We start from the raw sequence: 27,782 nt of genomic DNA on the forward strand, positions 1-27,782 counted from the left end.
TGTTTCAGGCTCCAGACTGTGGGGCGGGGGCGGGGCAGGAAGACGGAGGCACCATCGTGAGCCAGTGGAATCCGCAGACAGTGACCATCCAAAGGCGGCCCCTGCTCCATGGCGGATGAGCCACCCTGCCTGGACCACGGCCCTAAGGGGAGCCGGAGCGGGCAGGCACTGAGGCTCGGCAGAGCTCCACTTCCCGTCCAGCTCTCTGCTACGGCCTGGCAAAGCAGGAGGGTGGCCCAGGTGCTGCGGCTCCTGCGCCCGCGTGGGAGACCCGGATACGGCTCCTGGCCCAGGCCGGGCCATTGCAGCCATCTGGGGAGCGACCCGGGGGATGGATGAGCTCTCCCTCCCTCTGTCGCTCTTTCAAACAAATCAGTCTTCAAAGAGGAAAAAGGGGAGGAGGACCAGAGCTCGGGTCCATGTCCACATCCCTCACCGGGGGGGGGGGGGGGCTTGCAGGAGCGGCTCAGGCCGAGGAGACTCCGCGGCACGGCTGCAGTGCCGGCCCCACCCTTCTGGTCAGTGCTGCTGTCCCCAGTCACCTTGTGCAGCAGGTGCATGGCTGACCCCAGGTGTGGGTCAGTGTGGGGACAAGGTCCCAGCAGCCCCGGCCCTGCCTGCACGGCTCCCTGGGCTCTGCCCCAGGCCCTCCTGCCTGCCCAGGGGCTCCGGCGTCCAGACAGGCAGCAACCAGGCGAGATGGAATGCAGGCGGGCACAGCCCCCCCCACTCAGCCCCCGGGGGGTAACCTGCCCCTGTGGGGCCCCAGGGAATGTCGGGGCGACTGCCTTGGGCTCCACACCTGGGCCCTGGCAGAGCTGCTGCCCTGTGCGGCTCACTGGGGGACAGCCAGCCCCTGGCAGGCAAGCACATGGACACCCAGGGCTTTTCTGTTTATTTATTGAAAACAAACATCTGTGCGCTATGTACAGGTCCAGCTCCCAGGTGGGGGAGGTCGGCAGGGGCCAAGCTGGGGGAGCGGAGGCAGGAGGAAGGGCTGGGGCAGGGCCTGGGCCCCCACCTGTTCGGAGGGGGCAGCTTCTCCACACTGCTCCACCTGCCCTGCCCCGCCCCACCCCACCCCCCAGGGCAGCCACCTGCAGAGCAGGGCCAGGTGAGACCACCCAGCCTGAGCGAGGCCCGGCCCCACCCCTCCGCCAGGGTCAGAGAAGCCGGTAAAGGTTGGGGAGCGCCCGGAGCAGCCCAGGTCACCCCAGGGCGGTGGGCAGAGCTGGGTGGGCGGGCAAGGGGCCAGGCCGGACCCCAAGGCTTTAAGGCAAAGCGGGGTGAGGGTGTGCGCAGCCCGGGGCCGGGCCAGCCTTTGGCACAAGTGGGCAAGGGCCACAGTGACCACAGGACAGGGCCGAGGACGGTGCTGGGCTGGAGGACAGGAAGAGGCCCTTAGTCCTAAGCCTCCGCCCCCAGGCCCTGGCAGGTGGCACGGGGACACGGATGTCCTCACCGTGCGTCCCTGTCCCAGCTCCAGGTGGTCAGCAGAGCGTGTCCGTGTTGAAGGAGAGCTGAGCCTGGCGGGAACAGACAGGCCGGCCTTGTGGGGACTGCCCCTGCCTGGACCCCGCCTCTGGCCTCCCCCAGGGCCACTGCGTCCCAGGCCCTGTCCCTGCCGCCCCCACGCTGTCTCCCCGTCTACTCGACCCCTGGACCTCAGCACGGCAGGCGCCCCTCTGGCTCCCCCTCCCCGACGCCCCGGGCGGCCCGCCCGCTCACCCGCTCCTCCTCGAAGCTGATGAGGCCCTCGTCCTCCGTGTCCAGGTCCTCCGGCTCGTCGGCCGCCAGCGCCCGGAGCTCCGTGGGGGCCGGCCGGGGCCGCAGCAGGCTGAGCAGGCGGCCGAGCGGGGACTGCAGGGCCGAGGGCGGCTCCATCTCCTGCTCCAGGCTGTCGCTCTGCTTCTTGGCGAAGTTCACGAACACCTGCAGGCAGGGCGGGGCGGGGCGGGGCGGTGGGCGCGCGGGCCGGGCGGCGGCGGCGGGCGGCGGCGGCGGCGGGCAGGGCCAGGCGAGCACTCACGTTGTCCAGGGTGGTCTGGCTGACCGAGTAGTCCTCGATGCCCAGCACGCCGACTACCTGCTCCATCTTGCTGAACACCTGGGCCAGCGAGATGTGCTCGGACTTGAGCTGGTACTGCACCTTCGTGTGGTGTCGCTCCTGGGCAGCGGCCGGCAGTCAGAGGGGCGGCGCGGGGCGGGGCCCGGGCCCGCCCCGCCCCGCCCCGAGCCCCGCCCCGCCCCGAGCCCCGCCCACCTTGAGCATGGCCTCCGGGAAGTTGCGGGTGAAGAACCGCACCACCTCCTTCACGTTCTGGCTGCTCTTGGTCCGGACGGTGATCATGTAGCCGTCTCCAAAGCTGGCGGCACAGGTTGGAGGCCGGGGCCCTGTGCCGCCAGCAGACCCCCCCCCCCCCCCCGCGCCCGGCGCTGCCGACCCCGCCCCGCCCCCAGACCCCCGCCGGGCCCGCAGACCCCGCCCCGCCCACCAGCATACCCCCGCAGGCCCGCAGACCCCGCCCCAGCACCGCCCCGCCCCCGCCGGGCCCGCAGACCCCGCCCCACCCACCAGCATACCCGCGCCGGCCCGCAGACCCCGCCCCGCCCCGCCCCACCCACCAGCATACCCCCCCCGCAGGCCCGCAGACCCCGCCCCAGCGCCGCCCCGCCCCGCCCCCAGACCCCCGCCGGGCCCGCAGACCCCGCCCCGCCCCCCCGCGGCCCGCAGACCCAGCGCCGCCCCCAGACCCCCGCCGGCCCCGCCCCGCCCCGCCCCCCGCGGCCCGCAGACCCCGCCCCGCCCACCAGCATATCCCCGCAGGCCCGCAGACCCCGCCCCAGCGCCGCCCCGCCCCGCCCCCAGACCCCCGCCGGCCCCGCCCCGCCCCGCCCCCGCCGGGCCCGCAGACCCCGCCCCGCCCCGCCCCCCGCGGCCCGCAGGCCCCGCCCCGCCCCGCCCCCGCCGCGGCTCACCGGTTCTTCAGGTGCTGGATGCTGCCTAGGCAGCGCAGCCGACCGTTCACCATGATGGCCAGGCGCGTGCACAGGGCCTCGCACTCCTCCATGCTGGGGGCGGAGACACGGGCTGGCACGCGGGCCCTGGGGGCGGGGCGCGGCGGCCGGGGGCGAGCTCACCTGTGGGACGTGAGCACCACGGAGCGGCCCGTCTTGATGAGGTCCAGAATGAGGTTCCAGAGGAAGCGCCGGGCCTTGGGGTCCATGCCTGTGGTGGGCTCATCCTGGGGGTGGGCATCGGGCTCAGCCGCTGCCGGGCTCCCGCACGGGCCCTGCCAGGCCAGCGCTGGCTGGGGCCCAGGAAAAGGGCAGTGGGCGGGGGACCAAACCCCCGTGCTATGGGGCTCCCCAGGAAGGTGAAGGCGGGGACCCCTCCCGGGGGCTCCCCAGGAAGATGAAGGCGGGGACCCTCCCTGGGGGCTCCCCAGGAAGATGCAGGCGGGGACCCTCCCCGGGGGAACACCAGGAAGGTGAAGGCAGGGGACCCTCCCTGGGGGCTCACCAGGAAGATGAAGGCGGGGGACCCTCCCGAGGGCTCACCAGGAAGGTGAAGGCGGGGGACCCTCCCGGGGGCTCCCCAGGAAGGTGAAGGCGGGGGACCCTCCCGGGGGCTCCCCAGGAAGGTGAAGGCGGGGGACCCTCCTGGGGGCTCCCCAGGAAGATGAAGGCGGGGACCCTCCCCGAGGGCTCACCAGGAAGATGAAGGCGGGGACCCTCCCTGGGGGCTCACCAGGAAGATGAAGGCGGGGACCCTCCTGGGGGCTCCCCAGGAAGATGAAGGCGGGGACCCTCCCCGAGGGCTCACCAGGAAGATGAAGGCGGGGACCCTCCCTGGGGGCTCACCAGGAAGATGAAGGCGGGGACCCTCCCGGGGGCTCCCCAGGAAGATGAAGGCGGGGACCCTCCCGGGGGCTCACCAGGAAGATGAAGGCGGGGACCCTCCCGGGGGCTCCCCAGGAAGATGAAGGCGGGGACCCTCCCGGGGGCTCCCCAGGAAGATGAAGGCGGGGACCCTCCCGGGGGCTCACCAGGAAGATGAAGGCGGGGACCCTCCCGGGGGCTCACCAGGAAGATGAAGGCGGGGGACCCGATTAGGGCGATGGCTGTGGAGAGCTTGCGTTTGTTGCCGCCGCTGTAGGTGCCGGCGGGTTTGTCCGCGTACTTGGTCAGCTCCAGCTTCTCCAGGGCCCACTTCACCACCTGGAGGGAAGGGGCCGTCAGGGCCCGCCCCCCGCCCCCAGCCGGACCCTCACCCGGGCCTCCTCCTTCCAGGGCCCGCCCCCCGCCCCCAGCCCGCCCCTCACCCGGGCCTCCTCCTTCCAGGGCCCGCCCCCCGCCCCCAGCCCGCCCCTCACCCGGGCCTCCTCCTTCCAGGGCACACCCACCCCCCACACCTGGGCCTCCTCCTCCCAGAGCCCGCCCACCCACCGCCCCCAGCCGGACCCTCACCCAGGCCTCCTCCTTCCAGGGCCCGCACCACCACCACCACCCCCGCCCTCACCAGGGCCTCCTCCTTCCAGGGCCCGCCCCCCGCCCCCAGCCCGCCCCTCACCCGGGCCTCCTCCTTCCAGGGCACGCCCCCCGCCCCCAGCCCGCCCCTCACCCGGGCCTCCTCCTTCCAGGGCCCGCCCCCCGCCCCCAGCCCGCCCCTCACCCGGGCCTCCTCCTTCCAGGGCACGCCGCGCAGCCGCGTGTAGAGCTGCAGGTGCTCCCGCGCCGTGAGCTCATCGAACAGGGCGTCAAACTGGGGGCAGTAGCCCAGGCTTTGCTGCACCTGGAGCAGCTCCCGGAGCACGCTGGGGGCGGCAGGGCCGGGAGCACCTGAGCCCGTGCGCCCGGCCGCACCCTGGGCCCCCCCCAACCTGGGGCAGCGCCCTGAGCACCCTGGGACCCCCCACCCCCGACCTGGGGCAGCGCCCTGAGCACCCTGGGACCTCCCCCCTGACCTGGGACAGTGCCCTGAGCACCCTGGGCCCCCCCGACCTGGGACAGTGCCCTGAGCACCCTGGGACCCCCCCGACCTGGGACAGTGCCCTGAGCACCCTGGGACCCCCCCCCGACCTGGGGCAGCGCTCTGAGCACCCGTGCACCCCCCCTGACCTGGGGCAGCGCCCTGAGCACCCTGGGACCCCCCACCCCCGACCTGGGGCAGCGCCCTGAGCACCCTGGGACCCCCCCCCGACCTGGGGCAGTGCCCTGAGCACCCGTGTGCCCCCCCTGACCTGGGGCAGTGCCCTGAGCACCCTGGGACCCCCCCGACCTGGGACAGTGCCCTGAGCACCCGTGCACCCCCCCTGACCTGGGGCAGCGCCCTGAGCACCCTGGGACCCCCCACCCCCGACCTGGGGCAGCGCCCTGAGCACCCTGGGACCCCCCCGACCTGGGGCAGCGCCCTGAGCACCCTGGGACCCCCCCCGACCTGGGGCAGTGCCCTGAGCACCCGTGTGCCCCCCCTGACCTGGGGCAGTGCCCTGAGCACCCGTGTGCCCCCCTGACCTGGGGCAGCGCCCTGAGCACCCGTGTGCCCCCCCTGACCTGGGGCAGTGCCCTGAGCACCCGTGTGCCCCCCTGACCTGGGGCAGCGCCCTGAGCACCCGTGTGACCCCCCAACCTGGGGCAGCGCCCTGAGCACCCTGGGACCCCCCACCCCCGACCTGGGGCAGCACCCTGAGCACCCGTGTGCCCTGGGCCCCCACCCTGACCCGCAGCAGCTCCACCGGCCCCCGTGCGCCCTGGCCCCCCCGACCTGGGGCAGTGCTCTGAGCACCTGTGCCCCCCCCGTACCTGTGCCCGTTCACGAAGGCCTCGCCCCCCGTGGTGCTCTCGTCCCCCGTCAGCATCTTGAAGGTGCTGGTCTTGCCCGCGCCGTTGACGCCCAGGAGGCCGAAGCACTCGCCGGGGCGGACTCCCAGGCACAGGCGGTCCACGGCCAGGATGCGCCCGATCTTCCGGGACTTGTACACCTGGACGGGGCGGGGTGCCCGTTGAGCAGGGCGGAGGCCTGGGTACGCCATGCCCGCCGCCCGCCGGCCCGGCCCAGGCCACCTTGGTCAGGTTCTCGATCTTGACCATGTCATTGTCGGCATCCCCACGGAGCACGCGCTGCCGCTCGCTGGCCACGTCCACGTCGTCCTCCACCGGCTTGGTGGACACTGGCATGCGCCTGGGGGGACAGAGTGGGCAGCGCCCGGCCTCCGTCTCCCCGCCCCTGAGGTCACTGTGGCTGCGGTGGGGGGTGGGCATTGCCCGGCCTCCGTCCCCCCGCCCCTGAGGTCACTGTGGCTGCGGTGGGGGGTGGGCAATGCCCAGCCTCCGTCCCCCCGCCCCGCCCCGCCCCGCCCCGCCCCTGCGGCGCCCGGCTCACTGTGGCTGCCGCAGGAAGTTGTACTGGCACAGGATGGTGAGCAGGAAGCCCACAAAGCCTTCGGCCGTCATGGCCACCAGCCCGCGCGTGACGATGTCCCACTCGAACGGCGACTTCATCTTGTCGAACTGGCCTGCGGGGCAGCGGGTTCAGGGCCTGTGCGGGCGCAGGGCAGCCCCGCCCGGGCGCCGCGGCTCACCGATCTTGGCGTAGTACTCGTTGATGTACTCGTTGTATGCCATCTCCATGAGCCCGTGGCCCAGGTTGTAGTTGGGGAAGATGAGGAAGCAGCTCTTGAGGTAACTGTTGACGAGCTTCAGGTCCTGGGGGCCCCGGGTCACAGCTCAGCACCCCTGCCCCGGCCAGCCCCATCTGCCTGCCCCGGCCCCGCCCCATCTGCCTGCCCCGGCCCCGCCCATCTGCCTGCCCTGGCCCCGCCCCACCTGCCTGCCCCGGCCCCACCCCATCTGCCTGCCCCGGCCCCACCCATCTGCCTGCCCCGGCCCCGCCCATCTGCCTGCCCCGGCCCCGCCCCATCTGCCTGCCCTGGCCCCGCCCCATCTGCCTGCCCTGGCCCCGCCCCATCTGCCTGCCCCCATCCCTGCCCCATTTGCCTGCCCACTGGCCCCACCCCCACCCCCACCCACCTGCCAGTGGGTCTTGTCCCCCACCTCTCTGCATGCCGACCCTCGCCCCCAACCCGCCTGCCAGCCACCCCCCCCAGTCCCGGCCTTGCCCACAGCCCGCCCTGGCCTATCGGCTCCCACCCCCCCCCCCCCGCCTGCAGCCACCCCCCAGTCCCGGCTTGCCCCACAGCCCGCCCCGGCCCATCGGCTCCCACCCCCCCCCCCCCGCCTGCAGCCACCCCCCAGTCCCGGCTTGCCCCACAGCCCGCCCTGGCCTATCGGCTCCCACCCCCGCCTGCAGCCGCCCCCCAGTCCCGGCTTGCCCCACAGCCCGCCCTGGCCTATCGGCTCCCACCCCCCCGCCTGCAGCCGCCCCCCAGTCCCGGCCTTGCCCACAGCCCGCCCTGGCCCATCGGCTCCCGCCCCCCCGCCTGCAGCCGCCCCCCAGTCCCGGCCTTGCCCACAGCCCGCCCTGGCCTATCGGCTCCCACCCCCCCGCCTGCAGCCACCCCCCAGTCCCGGCCTTGCCCACAGCCCGCCCCGGCCCATCGGCTCCCACCCCCCCTCCCCACCTGCAGCCACCCCCCAGTCCCGGCTTGCCCCACAGCCCGCCCTGGCCTATCGGCTCCCACCCCCGCCTGCAGCCGCCCCCCAGTCCCGGCTTGCCCCACAGCCCGCCCTGGCCTATCGGCTCCCACCCCCCCGCCTGCAGCCGCCCCCCAGTCCCGGCCTTGCCCACAGCCCGCCCTGGCCCATCGGCTCCCGCCCCCCCGCCTGCAGCCGCCCCCCAGTCCCGGCCTTGCCCACAGCCCGCCCTGGCCTATCGGCTCCCACCCCCCCGCCTGCAGCCACCCCCCAGTCCCGGCCTTGCCCACAGCCCGCCCTGGCCTATCGGCTCCCACCCCCCCGCCTGCAGCCGCCCCCCAGTCCCGGCCTTGCCCACAGCCCGCCCCGGCCTATCGGCTCCCGCCCCCCCGCCTGCAGCCGCCCCCCAGTCCCGGCCTTGCCCACAGCCCGCCCCGGCCCATCGGCTCCCCCCCCCGCCCCCACCTTGTCGTGCTCGAAGAGCTGCAGCAGGAAGGTGGCCACGGTGGCCGTGATGCCGATGAAGAGGTTGATGACGATGAGGAACACGTAGGCCGAGCTGGGGACCTCGAACCAGAAGGAGGCGGGGTACATGATGGGCGTGATGGACCACCTGTGGGCGGCAGGCGGTCAGCGGCTGCCCGGCTCCGGCGCTGGCGGCCCGGCCCGGCCGCGGCCCCTTACCCGTACAGCAGGAAGAGCGAGAGCACGGCCGGGAAGTTGGTGGGCGACGTGTAGGCCGGCAGGTCGAACACGAACAGGATGAGGACGCAGCAGGTGGCCGGGACCAGGTAGTTGAGCTGCCGGGGGGCGGGGGGCGGGTGAGAGGTCTGGGCGGCGCGGGGCGGGCAGGGGAGGGCCCCCCGGGCCACGCACCATGTCCCACACGTAGTTGGCCAGCCAGTAGATGACCGGGCTGCAGCCGCTCACGAACTGCAGGTGCTTGGCCTTGGTGGACTTCTCAGCCACCAGAAAGACCACGAAGCTGGCCGGCACGAAGGACATGGCCACGATGATGAAGATGGCGATGACCACGTCTGTGCCCTGCAGCCTGGGGGCGTGGCCGGCAGCTCAGCCCCGCGCAGGGCCGCCCCGCCGCCCCGCCCCGCCCCAGCCGCCCTGCCCCGCCCACCCCCGCCTACAGGTAGTCCAGGGAGAGGCTGGCGCTGGTCTTGTTCATGGGGTGGTTGGTGACGGTGATGCCTGTGTACAGAGAAAGAGGGGCAGCCTCAGCCCTGCCCTGCCGGCCCCCGCCCCGCCGCCCGGGCTCACCGTAGGCTGCCGGGTTCCCCTTGCTCTTGGGCAGGTTGGCGCGCAGGATGGCGTTGTTGAGGCTGTTGAGGTAGGTGGGCATGCTGTGGTAGCCCTTGTTGTTGTAGAAGACCTGGGGGGAGAGGACACCTGGGGGAGAGGGCGCTGGGCACGGGGGAGGGCCGGGACACCTGGGGGAGGGGCGCTGGGCATGGGGGAGGGCCAGGACACCTGGGGGAGGGGCGGGACACCTGGGGGGGCGGGACACCTGGGGGGGCGGGACACCTGGGGGGAGAGGGCGCTGGGCACGGGGGAGGCCCAGGACACCTGGGGAAGGGGCGGGACACCTGGGGGGGCGGAACACCTGGGGGGAGAGAGCGCTGGGCATGGGGGAGGGCCGGGACACCTGGGGGGTGGGACACCTGGGGGAGGGGTGGGACACCTGGAGGGGGGCAGGACACCTGGGGGGAGAGGGCGCTGGGCACGGGGGAGGGCCAGGACACCTGGGGGAGGGGCAGGACACCTGGGGGGTGGGACACCTGGGGGGAGGGCGGGACACCTGGAGGGGGACAGGACACCTGGGGGAGGGGCGGGACACCTGGGGGAGGGCAGGACACCTGGAGGGGGGCAGGACACCTGGGGGAGGGGTGGGACACCTGGGGGGAGGGGCAGGACACCTGGGGGAGGGGCGGGACACCTGGGGGGAGGGGCGGGACACCTGGGGGGGTGGGACACCTGGGGGGAGGGCAGGACACTTGGAGGGGGGCAGGACACCTGGGGGGGCAGGACACCTGGGGGAGAGGCAGAGACCCCCAGGACCCCTGGGCCACAGCAGACCCCAGGCGGGGCCCCAGCCCCCACAGCACGCACCTGGGCTGCCCTACGCACCGCGATCTTCCGCACCATAGGTGGGGCCCGAGCACCGAAGGAGGCAGGGATGGACTTCAGGACGTTGCCAAAGGTGATGGCCCCGTACCTGACGGGAGGTGGACGGTGAGAGGGCCAGGCAGGCGCTGGCCAGCGGCCCCTCGCCCACACCCCTCCGTGCAGGCTCACCGGTGCAGCCGGAAGCGGTCAGAGGTGAAGAGCAGGTACTCGGAGACGTTGTGGCCGGTGATGTCGGTCAGGATGTCGCCCGTGACCACGCGCATCTGGGGCGGGTGCCCGCCCACGCTGCTGGGGCAGGAGAAGCCCGTGCCCTGCGCGGAGCAGGTGCAGCGGACCGGCTCCCGCACCAGGCGCGGCAGGGACGGCGCTGATGGCCAGGTCTCTGCGGGCACAGCATGGCGCGGTGAGCAGCCCGGCGTGGCGCCCGCCCCGCCTCTGCCGGAGCCGCCCCGCGGTACCTGGGCCGGCAGTGGGCGGCAGGGAGCCGTTCCAGGGCTGCAGCAGGTCCTCCTCGGGGGCCGGCGGGGCGTCGGACGGGGCGGGCGAGGGAGGGGGCGGCACGAAGTTGGACAGCGGCAGCCCCTGCGTGAATGACTCCAGGCACATGCTGTCGAAGAAGCGGGCGGCCAGGAGCCGGGACTCCCCGCTGCTGAGGTTCAGCACCGGCCCCAGCGAGCCGTTGGCCGGAGACTTGAGCACGCAGGTGGCGCCGACCCCCGAGGGCAGGCGGAAGGTGCTCACCAGCTGCTGGGGGCTGGCGTCGGGCGACAGTCGGAGCCTGCAGGTGCGAGGGCAGGAGTGGGGGCCTCTCAGGCTGGGCCCCGCCCCCGCGGCCCGCCCTGGCTCCCCCCCCGCCCATCCTCCCCCAGGCCTCACCGGTATTCCCGGCGCTCCTCATTGGCATAGGGAATGAAGTTGCCGCGCGGCTGGGTGTAGTTGTGGTACTGGGAGGGGGACAGCACCAGCGGGGGCAGGTCACCTGCGGGGAGAGCAGGAGCCGGCCAGTGCCCACGCCGGCCGGCAGCCCCCAGGCCGCAGCCCCCAGAGGCCCAGTGGGGCAGGGGGCCTACCGATCTCGGGCACGGACAGCGCCACGGTCATGGCCACGCAGACGAAGAAGGCGGGCAGCAGGATCTGGGAGCAGAGGGCCTTGGAGTTGCGGCGGGCGCAGTGGAATCGCTTGACGAGCAGCCCGTGGAACTGGCGCACCTTCAGCCACCAGCCCTCCAGCTTGCGGCCGCCCTGGCCGGCCCGCGTGAGGGCCTCAGCCTCGGCCTCTGCACAGACAGGTGCGGGCTGAGCCGGCGGCGCGCGCCCAGCTCTGGGCCCGCCGGCCGCACCCGGCCGCCCCCACCTTGCAGGCTGGCGCCCTCCGCGTCCTGCGTGTTCTCGCTGTCGAGGAGGGGGCGGTAGTCGCCGTAGACGTCGGCGTAGCCGGCTCCCTCGTCGCCGCGGGCGGAGCCCACCGAGGACACGGACTGCAGCGACGCCTGCGACTGCGCCAGCTCCGCGCACCGCGCCAGGCTGCCGGCCGGACCCTGCGCCGACGCCAGGCCCTCCGGCCCGGGCAGCGCCTCCTTCCTGGACTCCTTCATGTCTGTGGAAACAGGCCCCGGCGGAGGGGGTGGGGCTCAGGACCCCCGCCCGCCAGTCTGGAGCCCCCATCCGCGGGACCAGGCAGCCTCACAGGTCCTGGAGGGCCTGGGGGCGGGCGGCGGGCTCTCACCGGCCTCGCTGTTCTCCAGCGACTGGTCCTCCTCCGACACCTTGAGGAACACCTCCTCGAGCGTCGTGTCCATCAGCCCAAAGCTGCTCAGGTGCAGGGCGTCCAGGCTGCACTCCAGGCTCTAGACAGGGCCGGGAGGCTCAGCACCTGCCGCAAGCCCCGCCATGACACGCCCCTCACGCCCCCGCCAGCCCCAGCCACGCCCCGTTCCCCGCCTCTGTCACGCCTCTACCACGCCCCATGACGCCCTCCAGCCAGGCCTCCGCCACAACGTGCTCCAGCCCCGCCCCATCCACCCAGTCTCTGCTCCACCTCCACCACGCCCCCGCCATGACGCGCCGCAGCCACGCCTCTGCCCAAGCCTCCTAGACGCCCCACTATGCCCATCCCCCTACGGCTCCGCCACGCCTCTGCCACGCCTCCGCCACGCCCCCACGCCCCATCCACCCAGCCTCTGCTCCACCTCCACCACGCCCTACCATGCCCTTCCCCGCCCCAAGCCGCCCCACGCGCACACCTGGAAGAGGCGCTGGAAGGCCCCCTTCTTGGTGGCCTCGCTGGGCAGGATGTAGGAGAGCTCGGTGCTCGTGTCCGACACCAGCAGGCAGGAGGCCACGTGCTTGCGGATGAACTGGGACACCTGCGGCTCGGAGCAGTGGCTCAGCTGGGCCCGGCCTGGGGGGCTGGACGCCAGCCCTGGCTCTGGGAGGGGAAGGGGAGCAGGCGGCATTCACCCCAGGGAGCAGGGGTGGAGGCACCCGGGACAAGGACCGACCAGGTCACGAGGGGCGGCGGGCAGGGCTCAGCCCGCATCCCGGGCCCGCGTCTCCGTCTCGGGGTCTGCGGGACGGGTCCCAGGGCAGGGGTGGCCTCAGCACAGACCTTGGGGACCCCCAGGCTCCGCAGGCCGCTTAACCAGCGTGAGGCGGTACCCGTCGCCGTAGGCGCCCTTGAGGAAGAGGGGGGAGCCGCAGCACTTGAGCTTCCCGTGGGAGATGATGGCGATGCGGTCGCCCAGCAGGTCGGCCTCGTCCATGTGGTGGGTGGACAGCAGGATGGTGCGTCCTGCGGGACCGGGGGCGGTCAGGGGGGCGCGGCCGCAGCGCAGGCGCGCAGCGCACAGGCGCACACCCCCGCGGGCCCCACGCACCCGGCTTGTACTTCAAGATGAGGTCCCAGATGGCTCGGCGGGCGTAGGGGTCCACGCCGGCGGTGGGCTCGTCCAGGATGACGGCGCGGGAGCCGCCCACGAAGGCGATGGCCACGGAGAGTTTACGCTTGGTGCCCCCGGACAGCGTCTGCACCAGCGAGTGCCGCTTGTTGGACAGCTCCAGGTCCTCGATCATCCTGGGCAGAGGCAGCAGGACGTGGGCCCTCCCGCGCCCGGCGCCGCCCCTGCATCCCACCTCCACCCCTTCCCCCGCGGCTCGGCCCCGCCCCCGCCCCGCCCCACGACCCTGCGTCTGCGACCCCGCCCTCGCCCCGCCCCGCCCCCGCGCGAGCCCCGCCCACTTGTCCATCTCCTTGCGGATCTCGGCCGGCGCCATGCTCTTGAGCCGCGAGTAGAACCACAGGTGCTCCTCCACCGTGAGGCGGTCGAAGAGCACGTTGTGCTGCGGGCACATGCCCAGGTTCTTGCGGATCGCGTCCATCTCGGTGCGGATGTCGTGGCCGTAGATGGTGGCCGAGCCGGACGTGGGCGGGAACAGGCCGGTCAGGATGGACCTAGAGGGAGGCCGCTCAGGACGCCCGCCCAGCCGCCCGCCCAGGCCGGCGCCCCCGCCCCGCGCGGGCACTCACATGGTGGTGGTCTTGCCCGCCCCGTTGTGGCCCAGGAAGGAGACCACCTGGTTCTCGTAGAGGTTGAGGCTCAGCTTGTTGAGGGCCATCTTCTTGTCGTTCTTGTACACCTTGGTGAGCTTGTCCACGCAGACCACCAGGGGCAGGTGGGTGGGCTCCTCCTCCATGCCTCGCATCTCCTCTGCACCCGGGGCGGGGGTGGGGGCGGTCAGCAAGGTGGGCGGGGGCTGCCCCAGCTCCCCAGGCCCGGCCAGCGCCCCGGGGCCTGCCTCACCGAAGCGCCGGCTCTCCATGGCGCAGGCCTGGTCCTCCTCCATGACGCTGAGGCGGGGGGCGCGGGCCCACGGCCAGCTCCACTCCCACGCCTCTGTCCGCCCGCTGCCCAGCCAGTAGGACTTCTGCAGTGGGAAGTACCAGGGCCGGGGCAGCCCGTACATGCCTGGGGGCCAGGGAGGGGAGGGGAGCTGACCGGACACCTCACCGGCCCAGCGCCCGCCTGGGGAGCCGCCCCCGCTGCCCCCGCTGCCCCCGGGACCGTCCCGGAGCCGCCGGTACCTGGGTGCACAGCCTCGATGTACCAGGTGAGCACGCCGTACACGACCGCGTCCACCATCAGCATGATGACGGCCAGCAGCAGGTTGAAGTCGTCCCCCTCCACGGGGGACTGGCTGAACGTGTGCCACTGGATGCCCACGCCGGCCACCTCGTACAGCGCGAAGTACTTGGAGCCCAGGCCGAAGGCCGTTGTGGACATCAGGGACTGAGGAGAGCGCGGGGTCAGCGGGCGGCTGGCGGAGTGGACACCCGGCTGGCCCTGGCCCTGCCCCCGGCCCCCGCCGCTCACCGCGATGCACTTCTCGAAGGCGGTGATCTTGTCGTGGGCCACCTCCTCCCGGATGGCCACGTACATGTAGGGCACGTAGCTCAGAAAGTAGATGATGCCGCCGCAGGCTGAGGCCAGCTTGGCCTTGGAGTAGAGCACGGACACCAGGAAGCTGGGCGGGGGGCGCGCGGCCGTCAGTCCCGGGAGCTCTCCTGGGTCCCCGCCCCGAGCCCGCCCGCCCGGGCCGAGGCGCACCAGAACATGATGGTGGCCACGGCGTAGACGGCCAGGAAGAGCCAGATGATGAGCACGTGGCTGTGCAGCAGCACCTGGCCGTACTTGAGGATGGCCGTGAGCGCCGTCACCGAGATGGACAGCTGCACGAAGCCCGTGATGAACCAGGCCACCCAGTGCACCGCGTTGTTCAGGCCCATCGTCTTCATGACCTGCGGGCCAGCAGGCGGGTCGGGCCGGGGCGGGGCGGCGGGCACGGCCCCCCCCCAGCCCCGCGCGCCCGGGCCCCACCTCCTTGAGCCGGTGCTCCTTCTCGGCCACGATGTGCTGGATGGTCATGGCCACGGAGTAGACCCAGGAGATCACCATGCACAGCGGCATCATGTGCTCGATGACAAACAGGAAGCTGGGGGCAGGGGTGAGCGGCCCACCCCCGCGCGCGCCCCCCCCCGCCCGGCACTCACTCGTCCCGGGTGTAGCAGGGGTACGGGAACACCTGCACGTAGCTGCCCGGCTCCACCACGTCGTGGCCCACGAAGGTGTTGATGATGGCACGCTCCATCATGTCTGCGGGCGGGGCGGCCATCAGCCCACGCCCCACGCCCCCACGCCCCCGCCCGCCCGCCCCGGGGCCTCACCCTGGATCCAGACGAAGCCGTACAGGAAGTAGAAGCGGCCGCCTGTGTTGGGGCCCGGGCGCCAGTAGGCCCGGCGGATCTCGTTGGTTTTCTCGGTGAAGCTGGAGTTCTGGCGGATCTTGTAGTGGACGTGGGGCGGGAGGGAGCCGTCCTTCCTGGTCTGGAAGATCACACCTGGGGGCGGGGCAGGGGCGGGCCGAGCCTGGACACGGCTCTGGGTCAGGAGGGAGCCGTCCTGTGGGCGACCACCCCGGGGACTGGGGAGCCCCTGGAGGGGGTGCGGGAGGGCGGAGCCTGGACGCGGCTCTGGGGGCGGGGCGGGGCGGCTCACTGGCGAACACGGTGACGTTGTCCTGGTAGGCCTGGTTGAGTGTGTAGTTGACGATGCTCTCCTCGTCCGGGAAGCCCTTGAAGATGTCCACGCTCACCTAGGGGCAGGGGCATCGTTGCAGCCGGCCCTGGGCAGGTGAGGCCCCGGGCAGCGGCGGGGGCCGTGTGGCCCACCTTGGACATGAACTGGATCCAGCCGCAGGCCGCGTTGTCGATCGTGTCCAGCTGCTGCAGGAGGGCTGAGCCGTTGGGCAGCGAGAAGTTGTCCTGACGCAATGCCGGCGGCAGCTCATCCAGAGACAGGTTCATGGCCTCGGGGTGCAGCCGAAGCTCCGCCACGTACTGTGGGGGTGGGAGGCTGGCGCCGGCTGGGGTGGGGGCCCGCACCCCCTCTGCCAGCCCAGCCCGCCCGGCTGTGCCCGGCCCCGCCCCGCCCCGCCCCCACGGCCCGGCCCCGCCCCCACGGCACCTGCTGCAGCCAGCGCAAGTGCTGCTGCAGCCTGCCCTGCTCCAGGAAGCCGCGGATCTCGGCGGAGATGTTGAGCCAGACCTGGGCGTAGTGAGTCACGTTGCCCACGAAGGCAAACGTCTCGTTGGCCTGCAGAGGGGGCGGGCAGCGTGGAGGTCAGTGCCGGCCCCTCCCGGACTCACAGGAAGCCCGCTGTGCCCTTGGTCCCCGGGCCCCATCTCCCAGCGGCCATCTCGCTGCCCAGGACCTGGGCTCAGCCAGGCTCTCCCCTCCCGGGCTCCCACCAGCTCCGGACATGACCTCTGCCTCCCAGTGGCCTCAGACGCCCACTGCGAGGTCTCAGGACGCGGGGCCCCTCCGCCAGCACCGTCCCCAGCCACAGGGGCCCCCAGCTGCAGGTGCGCCAGGTCCCGGCCCTCCCACACCGACTCTCCCAGCCGCCCTGCCCGGGCGCCAGGCCCGCACCTTCTGGATGACCCGGTCGGCCTCAGAGCCGGCGGGCGCGTACAGGACTTTGGGGTTGCTGGTCATCAGGTGCACGAGGAGGCCCAGGTTCCGCTGCTCCTTGCTTGTGAACCCCAGGGAGCTCATGTTGCCGCTGCGCAGGGCCTCCGGCTCGATGGTGCTGGGGGGCGGGGGGGGAGGGGTCAGGGGAGGGGTCAGGGGAGGGGTCTGGGCGGGGAGGGGGTCGGGGAGGGGTCAGGGGAGCAGCCTCCGGCTCGATGGTGCTGGGGGGCGGGGGGCGGGGAGGGGTCAGGGGAGGGGTCTGGGCGGGGAGGGGGTTGGGGAGGGGTCAGGGGAGGGGTCTGGGCAGGGAGAGGGTCAGGGGAGCAGCCTCTGGCTCGATGGTGCTGGGGGGGCGGGGAGGGGTTAGGGGAGGGGGTCAGGGGAGGGGTCTGGGCGGGGAGGGGGTCAGGGGTGGGGCCTCTGGCTCGATGGTGCTGGGGGGGCGGGGAGGGGGCAGGGGAGGGGTCAGGGGAGCAGCCTCTGGCTCGATGGTGCTGGGGGGCGGGGAGGGGTCAGGGGAGGGGTCTGGGCGGGGAGGGGGTCAGGGGTGGGGCCTCTGGTTCTATGGTGCTGGGGGGATGGGGAGGGGGTCGGGGAGGGGCCTGGGCTGGGAGGGACCTCAGGCGTGGGCACCGGGCATCTGGGCCAGGCCTGGGGGACCCGCCACCGACCTACCGGTTGTTGCCACACAGGATGGGCTGCAGGCCAGCCCAGAGCTGCACGAAGGCCGAGCACTGGCCCTGCATCGCCGCCGCGGGGGCGCCTTCCTCGGCCGTGGCGTTGGGGCCTGGCCCCGCTCCCGCCCCAGTGCCGTTGGACGCCCCTCCGGGGCTGCCGGGCGGTGCCGCAGGCGCCCGGCCCTTGCAGGCACCCTGGGGCAGCAGCAGGGCCAGGGCCGACAGGACGTCCACGTCCTGCAGGATCTTCTGGGCGTCCAGCAGGTCCCCCAGAAGCGTCTGCAGCTTCTGTGGGGGGGGCGCCTGCTGCTGGGGTGCGGAGCCGTTGGGGGCACCCAGGCCCAGCTGAGGGCAGAGGGCCAGGTCACGGCACCGTCTCAGGAGCTCTGGGCGCCCGTCCACCCGCCGGCACCATCCCTCGCGCGGTCTGGCGCCTGGGAGCCACCAAGGGCTCAGAGTGGCCCCAGTGCCTCCTCCAGCCTGGTGAGCAGGCCTGCTGGCCAGCGGGCGGGCAGGGCCTCACCTGCTGGGCGATCTTGGCCATGTCCAGCTGGGTCCGGAGCTCAGCAGCCAGCCCGGAGAAGCGCCGGGCACGAGCCGCAGCCTGCCCATTGCACACCGTGTCCCGGTAGGCCTGCAGGGCTGCCTGCTGTCCCCGGGGCGCCGTGAGGATCTGGCCCAGCTCCCCGGAACACGTGAGCTGCTCCAGGAGGGCGGGGGCCAGCAGCAGCTCCTGCAGGCCGGACGCAGGGGACAGCTGGGGCCACGGCAGGAGCTCCGCAGCCTCGGGCCAGCCTCCAGCCCACCCGCGCCGCCAGACCCGCTTCCACCCTGCCCCCTGCTGGCCACAGGCTCCTCGGCGGCATCCCCACCCGGACCGAGCCAGCAGCACAGCCCGTCTCCCCAGAAGGCCTCCTCACCTCCATCCGGAACAGGGGGCTGCTGCCCAGGTGGCTCCAGGGCTCCTGACCCCTGGGGAAGCCCGCCTCGGCACCCAGGGCAGGCCAACGGCCAAAGAGCAGGCGACGGACCTGGCGTGTGGGGCGCACGGCTCAGCCGCACGTGCCTCCCGCTTCCTGCCCCGGGGGCAGAGGGCGCGGCCAGGCCGGCGCTGTCCCCACCGCACCGCCTCACCTCGGGCGGGTCCACGCGGGCGGCCAGCAGGGCCTGGGCTGTGCTGTTGGGCAGCGACAGGTTCTGCGTCAGGAAGCGCCAGAGCTCCCTTGGGTCCCTGGTCACGGAGTCCAGCGAGAAGGAGGACACTGGACAGGAAGGAGGCAGCGCTGAGGGGCCAGGCCGCCCGGCGGAGGCACCCACGTGGGCTCAGGGCCCAGCCCCTGGCACCCTGGCTCAGCGACCGGGGGCTGCTGGGGGCTGCTGGGGGCTGCTGGGGGCAGGGCCCACCCCAGGCTCCGGCGTGCACACCAGCAGGGCTGGGGTGGTGGCAGCGTCAGGCCCTCAGCACCAGCCCTCCCCCTGCCCACGGGGCGCACCTGCAGATCTGTCCACGCCGCTCTCCCAGGTGCCTGGGCCCGAGCCAAGGGCCTCCAGGTGCTGGCGCAGGGCCTCGAGCTCCGAGCCCAGGCTGGGCCGCGCCGGGTCAAACAGGTTGCCCTCCTCCACCACGCGGTTGAGGCGTTCCAGCAGCTGGGTGACCCTGCACCACATCGGGCGTCACCCACCGGGAGGGGCGGGGCGGGGCAGGGCAGCCAGCTCCTGCGGGCGGGGCGGCACTCACGTGGAGTTGGCGTACTGCAGGAAGCCGAACTCGTCCCGCTGGCCATCGGGACACAGTGACTGCATGACCGGCAGGATGCCGGCTGATGTCAGGGGCGCGGCCGTGTAGAAGGCTGGTGGGCGACAGGAGGGGCGGAGCGGTCAGGTCCGGGAGGGGGTCGGGCAGGGGACGCGCAGGGGAGGATGGGCAAGGAGGCAGTGTGGCAGCGAGAGGGCAGAGGGCCTGGAGCCCCAGCGCATGGGACTCCAGCAGGTCAGAGGTCAAAGGGACACTCAGCACCGCTTCCCAGGGGGACCCCCGAGGATGCCTTCAGCCCTGGGACCACCGCCCCACCACCACCAGATAAATCTCAGGTGTGGCCGTCCAGAGACCCCGGGGAGCACACAGGGCCCCACGGGGCAGTGACCTCTGACCTCTCTGGCCAGCCAGTTAGCAGGGTGAGTAGAGGTAAGAAGTGGGAGTAGCCAGGCCAGCCCGGTGCCCCACCCCTAGGCCCCACGGACACCCTGGTGGAGAACCAGCCTCACGGCCGACTGGGCAGCAGCAGCCCAGGGAGCCTGGCCGCTCCCTACCCACCCGCCCCACCCAGTCGAGAGCTGGCCGTTAAAGCAAGCAGGACCGGGGGTGGGGGTGGAAGCCGCACCCTGCGGCGGCTGCCTGTGCCGGCGAGGACAGGACAGCGGCACACTTACAGACTGCATGCAGACCAGGCCGAGGACAAGAGACCATGCGGGGGTGGGGGCCGAAACAGAACAGAGACCAGTGAGTGCCCCGGCCAGCCACAAGCTCCGCAGCCCAGCCGGGAGCCGCGGCCGAGACCGCACAGGGAGCCTCGGGGCCGCCCGCCCGCCGTGCCGGGCCCGGGCCGTGCGCGCACCCTCACCTTCCTTCACGGAGATGGTGGGCTTCTTCTGCCGCAGCCCCAGCAGGATGAAGAAGAGGACCAGCGGGATGAAGATCTCGAAGGCCAGGACCCACTGGAAAGGACGGGCCCATGAGGCCGCCTGTGCGCGCAGCCCGGGGGTTGGCAGGCGCCCGCGGCCTCCCCACGGCCAGGAAGCCGAGCTGCCCGTGCCCCAGCTCACCCACTGGGACCACGCACCTGCCCAGCTGACCCCAGCCCCCAACTTGCAGGCCGCCTGCCAGAATCCCCATGGCCCCTCTTCCCCACCACCACGCGCCCTGCACCCACCGTGAGGCCTGGGGGGATGAGCCCGGGTCATTGGCCTCCCAGCCAGAGGCACTGCCTTCTGCCCCGCCCCCCCCCAAAGCTCCTGCTCCTGGGGCAGGCACCCAGGTGAGTCCCGACAGCACCTGCTCCCGGTGTGGGGGCTCGGGGGTCCACCGTCAGATTCACCTGCAGGGCTTTTACCAGCTCTAGCCCGGACCCCTGGGCTCCAGGAGACGGGTGGGGGTGCCCTCTGGGGGCCCAGGGAGCAGAGAGCAGGTGCCCCTCCCCCTCCCCCTGCCCCAGCCCCCAGCCCTGGGGTGAGGCGGCCCCTGCTGTTTACTGCACGCTGACAATGGTGTTCTGTGGTCGGGAACACCACGCTGTGTGTCCTCACCCCACGCCCGCCCAGCCCGTGCCAGCCTCCACCCCTCCCCGCGCCAGCCCAGGAGGCACTGCAGGCGCCCAGGGCTGCGGGACAGGCGCAGGCCACACGGGCAGGGGCACCGGTGACTGGAGGCAGGGGTCACGTCCGAGGTGCCAGCCCCGCCCACACCCGCCCTGCCGCCGGGCACCTCCTCTGCCTCACTGCAGCAACAGGCCAGGGCTGCCTCCCCCATCGCTATAGCAACGGCCGCGCACGAGCTGCCGGGAGGAGGAGAGTCCTGGTTGGCAGGCGGGCGGGCGGCGGCAGGGGCATCTGGTTACAGGCAGGCGGCACAGGTCGGGCACCACCTGGGGGCCCCGCACGGGTGCCTGCAGGTGACCAACGCTCAGTCCTTCCAGGCCAGCCCGACGCCGGGGCCCTGCGCCCCCTCCCTGCCGTGTCCAGGGGGGCAGATGAGTGGGGCCCAAGGGTTCCCTGCCTCACAGCCACCCAGAGCGCATGGCCAAGGGCAGCCTGCAACCCCAGGGCAGACCCACGTCCACCTGCCACACCCAGACAGGGAAACCGAGGCACAGAGCTTGGGAGGGGAAGCAGCAGGCACAGGTGCACCCTGCCCCTGGCGTGGCACACGGCACCGGGCAAGGCCCCCGGCCACGGAGCCGGGACCCTCCCCAGGAGGGCAGGGGCGCAGCCAGCCCCAGGCACACGCTGCAAGGGGAGCGAGGACCCAGCCTCCCTGGACGAAGGTCTCCCTGGCAGCGGCCACGGGACCTCACAGGGAGCCCGCTCCTGAGGCCGGGGCAGTGGGCACTTCCCACTTCCTTGCCAGGTGCCCACGAGCCCCCCGCTCCCTCCCTGACCTGGGAGCCCCCTGGACGCAGGGCCCCCCTCGCGGCCTCTGCTCCTGGGCCCTGGGAGGCCATTCCGGACGGGAACCTGGGGCTGACAGCAATGCAAGCTCATGCTGTCCCCAGACACCAAGCCCAGGCACCCAGGACAGGGAGTGTCCCCGATCCTGGCTCCCGGCCAGGCCCAGGTGCCCAGGGCCATGCTGCCAGGCCACGGGGACGCCGTCCACCCCACCTGCCCACAGCCCCTCTCAGGAACACAGGCAGGAGCTGGTGAACCCAAGGGGTCCCGGGGCCCAGGCCCTCCTCGGCCCCCCACCCGCCTGGGACCCGGTCCGAGAAACCCCCCGGGCCCTTTCAGAAGCCCCAAGGGGCCCAGCACTCTCCTCTGAGGACACGTGCCCACCCCCCAGCGCGCCTCTCCCCAGGGACCTGTCACCCAGTGCGGCTGAGTCCTGCACCCTCAGCCCCCAGGGGAGCCGGTGGGGAGGGGAACCAGCCAGAGACCTGGCCCCTGCGGACGACTGGGCGCTGGGATTCAGGGTGGCCTGGCTGGCCCCGAAGGACATCGCGGAGGAGCGAGGGCCAGCAGAGGCTGGCGGACGCGCCCGAGGGGTGCCGCCGGGATCACCGTGCGCCCGGCCCAAGGGCGGAGGGGCGCGGGAGGAGGCAGGGACAGGTCCCTGCACCGGCTCCGTGGGGCCGGGCCCCGGACACGCAGCCTCCGGCGGGACGCAGCCCCCCTCCCCCAAGGCCAGCGCTCTGTCCAGGCCCAGTCGCGGCCTCCCTCCCGCCAGCCGGGGCCCGGGGCCACCTGCCCCCACCCGCGGCCGCCCCGGGGAGCGCGCTGCGCAAGGCGGCCGGCCCGTGACTCAGCCGCGCACGGAGATCGCCGGCGGCCCGGCCCGCGCGCCCCCGCCCCCGAGCCCCCAGCGCCCGCAGGGCCGTGCGGGGGCCCCGCCGCGCCGCCCGGGGTCTGCGCGCGCCCGCGGGCCGCACGTGCGCGGGCTCACCGGGCCGCGGCGCTTGAGCGTCACGTTCTTCCAGAGCAGCAGCTGCAGCTGGTGCAGGAAACCCATGGCGGGCCGCTCTCCGGCCGCCTCAGCGCCGGCCCCGCCGCCAGCCGCGCCGCTCGGCATCGCCCGCGCGGGGGCGGGGCGCTCGGGCGTCGGGGACCGGCCCCGCACTGGCTCCGCCCCGGCGGCCCGGCCGCAGCGCCCCGCGCCCGCCCCGCGCCCGCCCCGCCCGCGCTCACAGGCGCCGCGCGCCGCGCCGCCAGGGGGCGCCCGCCCCCGCCCTGCGGGAGTCCCGGCCTGAGGCGGAGGGGCTCCGCGCGCGCGTGTCTGTGTGTGTGTGTGTGTGTGTGTGTGTGTGTGTGTGTGTGTGTAGGGGAGGGGTCTCCTCACGGTGGCCCGCCTGCGGCTAGGCTGTCTTGTATGTGGGGAGGGTCTCCTCATGTCCCCCTCCCTGCCTGCGGCTGTAGGCTGTCCTGTGTCTGGGGAGGGGTCTCCTCATGTCCCCCTCCATGTGGTCGGGGTGGAAGTGACGTGCCCAGGCCCCTGTCTAACCCGAGACGCCCTGCTCACCCCTTCCGGTACCAGGGGGAAAGCCTAGGAGGCCCCGCGGCCCCCAGCCCGGCCACCCCACATCCTGTGCGCCCTCCAGGCCCCTGACTAACCGTGCTGGTGCCGGGCATGGGACGACCACCCGCCCACCCCTGTGCCCTTCGTAAAGGAGACCCTGGGCGGCCAAGTGACACCGGACCCGGCTACGGGTGGCTCTGCTGGGATTACAGGGGGGGGCAGGGCCCCTGGGTGGAGTGGTGGGGGACAGGACCCCTGGGGCGGGGGGGGGAACAGGGCCCCTGGGGCAGGGGGGGTTACAGGGCCCCTGGGCCAGCAACTTTACTGGGCCCAAGCCTTATCCAAGCAGGTCTCCCACGGGGAGTCTTAGTCTATTTTTTTTGCAGGCAGAGTTAGTGAGAGAGAGACAGAGAGAAAGGTCTTCCTTCCATTGGTTCACTCCCCAATGGCCGCTATGGCAGGCGCTGTGCCGATCCGAAGCCAGGAGCCAGGTGCTTCTCCTGGTCTCCCATGGGGTGCAGGGCCCAAGCACTTGGGCCATCCTCCACTGCACTCCCGGGCCACAGCAGAGAGCTGGACCAGAAGAGGAGCAACCGGGACAGAATCTGGCGCCCCGACCAGGACTAGAACCCGGGGTGCTGGTGCTGCAGGCAGAGGATTAGCCAAGTGAGCCGCAGCGCCGGCTGAGTCTTAGTCTTTTTAAAATTACAGAAAGGCACAGGCAGAGGCGAGAGAGGTCTTCCATCGCTGGTTCACTCCCCAAATGGCTGCCGTGACCAGAACTGGGCCCACCTGAGGCCAGGAGCGGGGAGCTTCCTCCGGGTCTCCCACGTGGGTGCAGGGGCCCAGGCACTTGGGCCGTCTTCTGCTGCTTTCCCAGGTGCATTAGCAGGGAGCTGGATGGGAAGTGGAGCAGCCGGGACTCGAACCAGCACCCTTGTGGTGTTGCTGCTGGTGGCGGCTTCACCCTCTATGCCACAGCACCACCTCCCCCAGCACACACACACGCACACACGGGGAGTGTTAATCGGGTTTTATAAGCAAGCAGGCAGGAGTTCCTGGGTGTGTGGCGTGGCGGGGGGGAGTCACCGCAGCATGTGGGGTGTGGGGTCAGCAGGGTGCATGCCGCTGGTCAAGCTGGGGTCACTGGGAGGCCACGGAGGCTCGGGGCGGGGTCGAACTGGACACTTGAGGGTGGCCAGGTCCTGCTGCTGCGTGAGGACGCTCAGCTCCCGTTCAGAGTGGACAGCGCGGGGAACCCACTGCAGACAGTGTGGGCGGCTCCTCCGTGAGCAGAGGAGGAAGGGGAGGTACCCCCTGGACTCAGAGGGGCCCAGCAGGCGCCTGGGGAGACGCAGGCCGTCCCTCTCGTGGACGGCACCTGTTCCCCGTGTCCAGGGCGTCTGGCCTGGGCACAAGGAGCTTGGTTGGGTACCCCGCAGCCAGGCTGGGACTGGGGTGCGTTTCCTCCCTCTGACAGCAGAGGGCAGGCTGGCCTGTTTCCCCTCCTGCAGGGTGCCAGCCTCAGACCCCCCGGGGAAGGTGGGCAGGGCACCAGTGCCGGCCACAGGCCACAACCTTCTCCCCAGGCAGCCCTCGGGGCCAGGGCAGGAAGCCCCCAGCAGTGAGGGGCTTCCTGCCTGCAGCCTCCTCCTGCCGAGAGCCAGCCCGGCTTCCTCCCTGCGGGCAGGGCCGCTGCCCAGGGTGCCTTTCGCCCCCTCTGGGTTCCAGCACCTGCCTGAGCCTCTCGGGCAAAGCTGAAGGGAGTGGGAGGGGGAGGGGCAGGTCCCGGGGTCCGGACGGAGGGGGTGCCGGGGAGGGGAGGCAGGCAGAGGGGGCTCGGCTCCCCCGCACAGCCCACCTGAGACGCCTGCTCGGCTCTGCTGTCCAGTGCCCCCCCCCCTGGGGGACCCGGCTACGGACGGCAGCGCGCCCGGGCTCGGCTGACGGAGGTCGATGTCCAGGGCACCCTGCCCACCTCTGGCTGGGCTGTCCCAGCCCTCAGGGCCCTGCCTCCGGTGAGGGGGGTCCTCAGCGGCCCGCCCTCTGGCCCGCCTCAGCGCTCTGCACACCGCCCGCCCCAGCGCGCTCTGCTCTCACCACACTCGTCCTCCCGCCCCCGCCCCGCCGCCTCTGACCCCAGCCTCCCGCTGGCTGCCGGCGGTTGCATCTCAGCACCCAGCTCTCCCACCCGCGCCCAGCTGCAGGACTCAGGCCCGGAACCAGCCCTCGAGGTCCTCGTAGACCTGGCCACGGGGCAGGTGCGGCAGGCGGGCACAGACGGCGCAGAAGCGCTCCGGCCAGTCGCTGAACAGCCGCACGCGGAGCCGGCTGCGCCAGGCGAAGAAGCGCTGGTAGCAGCTCTCGTTCATGCCCGTGAGGAAGGCGGCCAGCTCGAGGGCCGAGCCGAAGTCGTCCACGTGCACGAAGGCGTCCGCAGGTGCGAAGGCCTCGTAGGTGGCCCGCGGGGGCCCCAGGACCACGGGCACGGCGCCGGCGGCCAGCGCGTTCCGCCAGAACTTCTCGGTGATGTAGTCGCGGTGCTGGGAGTTCTCGAAGGCCAGGTAGAAGCGGTATCGGGCCACGGTGGGCAGCAGGCAGTCGGCACAGAGCGGCCGCCGGCTGGCGCGGCCGAACACGTCCACCTGCAGGTGAGGCGCCAGCTGCCGGTACAGCTTGGCCCGCGGCTGCCGCTCCTGGAAGTTGCTCACCACCCAGGCGGCCAGCCTGCTCTTGGCCGGCAGCGGGGGTGCAGGCCCCAGCCGGGGCTCCAGACGGCCGTAGGGCACGAAGATGTCGGAGTCCCGCCGGTAGCTCAGCACCCAGTTGAAGACGCCCCGCAGGCGATGGAGGCCGTGGGTGTGGCTGGGGGACTCCATGGACGCCCACACCCAGGGCTGCCCTCGTGGCCGCTGGGCCAGGGGCAGGCGGGAGCGCCGGGTCTCCAGCTCGCGGTGGTGGAAGACCACGGCGTCGGCACTGGCAAGCAGGCTTCTGTCGGTGCTCAGCCGGCAGTGGGCCAAGCCGTAGGGGGTGCAGGTGTTGTGGGGCAGCTCCGGGGGCTGCTCTGTGAAGGGCCAGTGCCAGATGAGGATGGTGACCGTGGGCTGGGGGCCTGGGGCACCCCCGGGGGCTGGCCCCAGCAGCCACAGGAGCCAGAGGGCCAGCAGCAGGGCCACGCCGACCAGGGCCCCCCAGGCCCGCCGCCTCCGGGTGGAGCTGAGCCCTGCAGGAGGAGGAGGGAGAAGAGGCGGTGGCACCAGGCTCAGGGGCACCCGCGGGCCCTGGCGCACTGCCGCCCCCCGCTTCCCCGGGGACACTCACCCGCATTACTCATCCACAGCCCCGCAGAAGCAGTCGCCCCAAAACCTGAGATCCTGCAATCACGGCAGCGCCCGGCGGGGGAGGGAAGCACGCTCCTCTCGTCCGCGCAAGGTGAGGGAGCCAGGGCCTTCCTGCGGCCGCCCCGCCCCGTGGCCACCCCCACCCTCGGCTCTCTCCAGCCCTCCCGCTGGTGGGAGGGAGTCCGCTGCAGGAGGGCGCCCCGGCCCACCCTCGCTGGCCCTGGACAGGCCGCGAGCTGGCCAGCTGGGCAGGTCGGGAGAGGGGCCCCCCGGCCCCCACAGGAGGAAGGCAGTGCAGATCACGTGTGGCCCCCAAAGGGCACCCCCAGCCCCGCTTCCTCCCCGGGCAGCCCAGGCCCGGCCGACCCCAGCCCCCCACCACGCGTGGCCGCAGGAGCCCTGCACTCACCGGGCTGCAGACGCGCGGCGCTCAGGCTCCCACGGGCCCACCTCACCTACCCCGGCCGCCTCAAGGACCTGCCTCTCCCAGGGCCCAGCCCCAGAGAGATGGGGCCGAGCTGGGGTCGGCCGGGGCAGACGAGCACGGCCCAGGTGGGCTGGGGGCTGCTGCATCTTTCCCTGGCCAGACTGGGGGTTGGGCCCTGGGGGCTGGCAGGAGCTGCGGTCCCCTCCCCCAGGCCGCAGCAGAGGGGCTTTCCAGGGTGGAAAGGGAAGGGGTCCTGGTGTCCCCGGCGCCGTTGGGCGGGCAGGGGAAGGCGCCTGCTCCAGAAACAGGAAGGCTGGCCCCAGCCTGAGTCCGGATTCCGTCCACTTCCCCCCAGCCAGCCCTGGGGCCAGATGGAGCCCCGAGGAGCGGTGGCCGCCAGGACCAGTCAGGCGGGGTGACCCTGCAGGGTCCCCGCGAGCTGCAGCCCCGGCGTGGTGAGGCCTGGCCGCACTCAGGAACACAGCCAAGAACCACCGTTGGCCTGCTGCCAGCACCGCGCCCAGGGACCCCGGGGCCCGGCTCCCACGCCCCGCTGGGGCTGCCAGCACACCCGCAGAGGGGACACAGGCAAGGCTGGGAGAGAGTGGCAGTTGGGCCACCCCCACGGCACTGCATAACCCCGGCTTCGGCGGAAGCTTGTGCAATGTCGAGAGGGGAGGGAGGCCATGGGAGCCGGCACGAACCAGCTGGCAGCCCCTAGCGCCTCGCTTCCCGCCGCCGGCTCCGCCGAGGGCAGGCACCCCCCACAGCCGCCTCTGTGAAGGGGACCCTGGGCTCAGTGTCTCTCACCCCAGTGGGCACCCCTGGGGCACCAGAGGAGCCACACCCTGTCTCCAGGCCTCGCTTTCCCCCACATCTTCTCCCCAGGCGGCGTGCCCAGCAGGTGGCAGGGGCCTGCCGGAAGGCCCCAGCCGGGTGACCGGGCCTCTGGCTGCCAGCACCTGCCATCCTTCCTGTTTGCGCTGCCAGCCCGGCCGGAGCCTGCCACAGGCCTCACCCGTCTGCCCGCACAGCCCGCTCCCTTCCTGGGTGGTCTCGGGGAGCCGCCCACGCCCTGGCCAGTATCCCCCATCGCACGCAGTCATGGGAACCGGTGAGCTGGGGAGTGGGGCTCCGAGGTTTGGCACAGAAATGGGTCAAAACGAGAAAGGAAATGACAGAGGTGGGAGAGCTGACTCAGAAGGAAAGTTGGGGCCAGGGGGTGCCCATCCGGCTGCCCCGCCCCCACCCAGGCCTCCTGACTCAGCCGTGGGGCCTGTGGGGCCCAGGCGGGTGGCAGCCTGTGACATGGCGGGGAGGGGACAGGCGCTCTGTCCCGGCCAGGCC

The 27,782-nt window shown here is 73.0% G+C and overlaps 2 protein-coding genes across 6 annotated transcripts; both read right to left on the bottom strand.

Annotated features, from left to right (window-relative positions):
* Window positions 1-884: 884 nt before the first annotated feature.
* On the bottom strand, window positions 885-22,252 carry ABCA2 (ATP binding cassette subfamily A member 2). Of its 5 annotated transcripts, none has more exons than XM_070066814.1 (48): window positions 22,095-22,252; window positions 19,561-19,654; window positions 18,678-18,789; window positions 18,433-18,596; window positions 18,074-18,201; window positions 17,860-17,970; window positions 17,463-17,672; window positions 16,938-17,284; window positions 16,221-16,380; window positions 15,756-15,884; window positions 15,461-15,628; window positions 15,288-15,384; window positions 14,957-15,130; window positions 14,783-14,885; window positions 14,610-14,724; window positions 14,340-14,530; window positions 14,106-14,256; window positions 13,817-14,021; window positions 13,536-13,700; window positions 13,262-13,442; window positions 12,974-13,186; window positions 12,612-12,808; window positions 12,344-12,526; window positions 11,979-12,163; window positions 11,462-11,582; window positions 11,090-11,332; window positions 10,806-11,012; window positions 10,612-10,714; window positions 10,194-10,513; window positions 9,904-10,117; window positions 9,718-9,823; window positions 8,869-8,980; window positions 8,739-8,799; window positions 8,473-8,647; window positions 8,281-8,396; window positions 8,062-8,209; window positions 6,585-6,708; window positions 6,386-6,518; window positions 6,067-6,184; window positions 5,806-5,984; window positions 4,676-4,817; window positions 4,087-4,221; window positions 3,142-3,245; window positions 2,980-3,072; window positions 2,264-2,366; window positions 2,030-2,167; window positions 1,729-1,932; window positions 885-1,526 (listed from the first exon to the last, which is right to left on the bottom strand). In XM_070066814.1, exons 1-48 carry the CDS (start codon window positions 22,218-22,220, stop codon window positions 1,491-1,493), a joined length of 7,344 nt encoding a protein of 2,447 aa, XP_069922915.1. In that variant the 5' UTR covers window positions 22,221-22,252; the 3' UTR covers window positions 885-1,490. The 5 variants fall into 5 exon arrangements, with proteins under 5 accessions (XP_069922915.1, XP_069922914.1, XP_069922922.1 ...); XM_070066813.1 differs by having other exon boundaries at window positions 3,142-3,311; XM_070066821.1 differs by lacking the exon at window positions 22,095-22,252 and adding an exon at window positions 19,870-19,997 and having other exon boundaries at window positions 3,142-3,311.
* A 1,430-nt stretch (window positions 22,253-23,682) lies between these two features.
* On the bottom strand, window positions 23,683-26,290 carry FUT7 (fucosyltransferase 7). Its single transcript, XM_051831461.2, has 2 exons — window positions 25,989-26,290; window positions 23,683-25,890 (listed from the first exon to the last, which is right to left on the bottom strand). The coding sequence occupies exons 1-2, from the start codon at window positions 25,999-26,001 to the stop codon at window positions 24,875-24,877; spliced, it is 1,029 nt and encodes a 342-aa protein (XP_051687421.2). The 5' UTR covers window positions 26,002-26,290; the 3' UTR covers window positions 23,683-24,874.
* Window positions 26,291-27,782: the final 1,492 nt, after the last annotated feature.

Source organism: Oryctolagus cuniculus, chromosome 1 (genome assembly GCF_964237555.1).
Source record: "Oryctolagus cuniculus chromosome 1, mOryCun1.1, whole genome shotgun sequence".
In the NCBI taxonomy this organism is placed as follows: Eukaryota; Metazoa; Chordata; class Mammalia; order Lagomorpha; family Leporidae; genus Oryctolagus; species Oryctolagus cuniculus.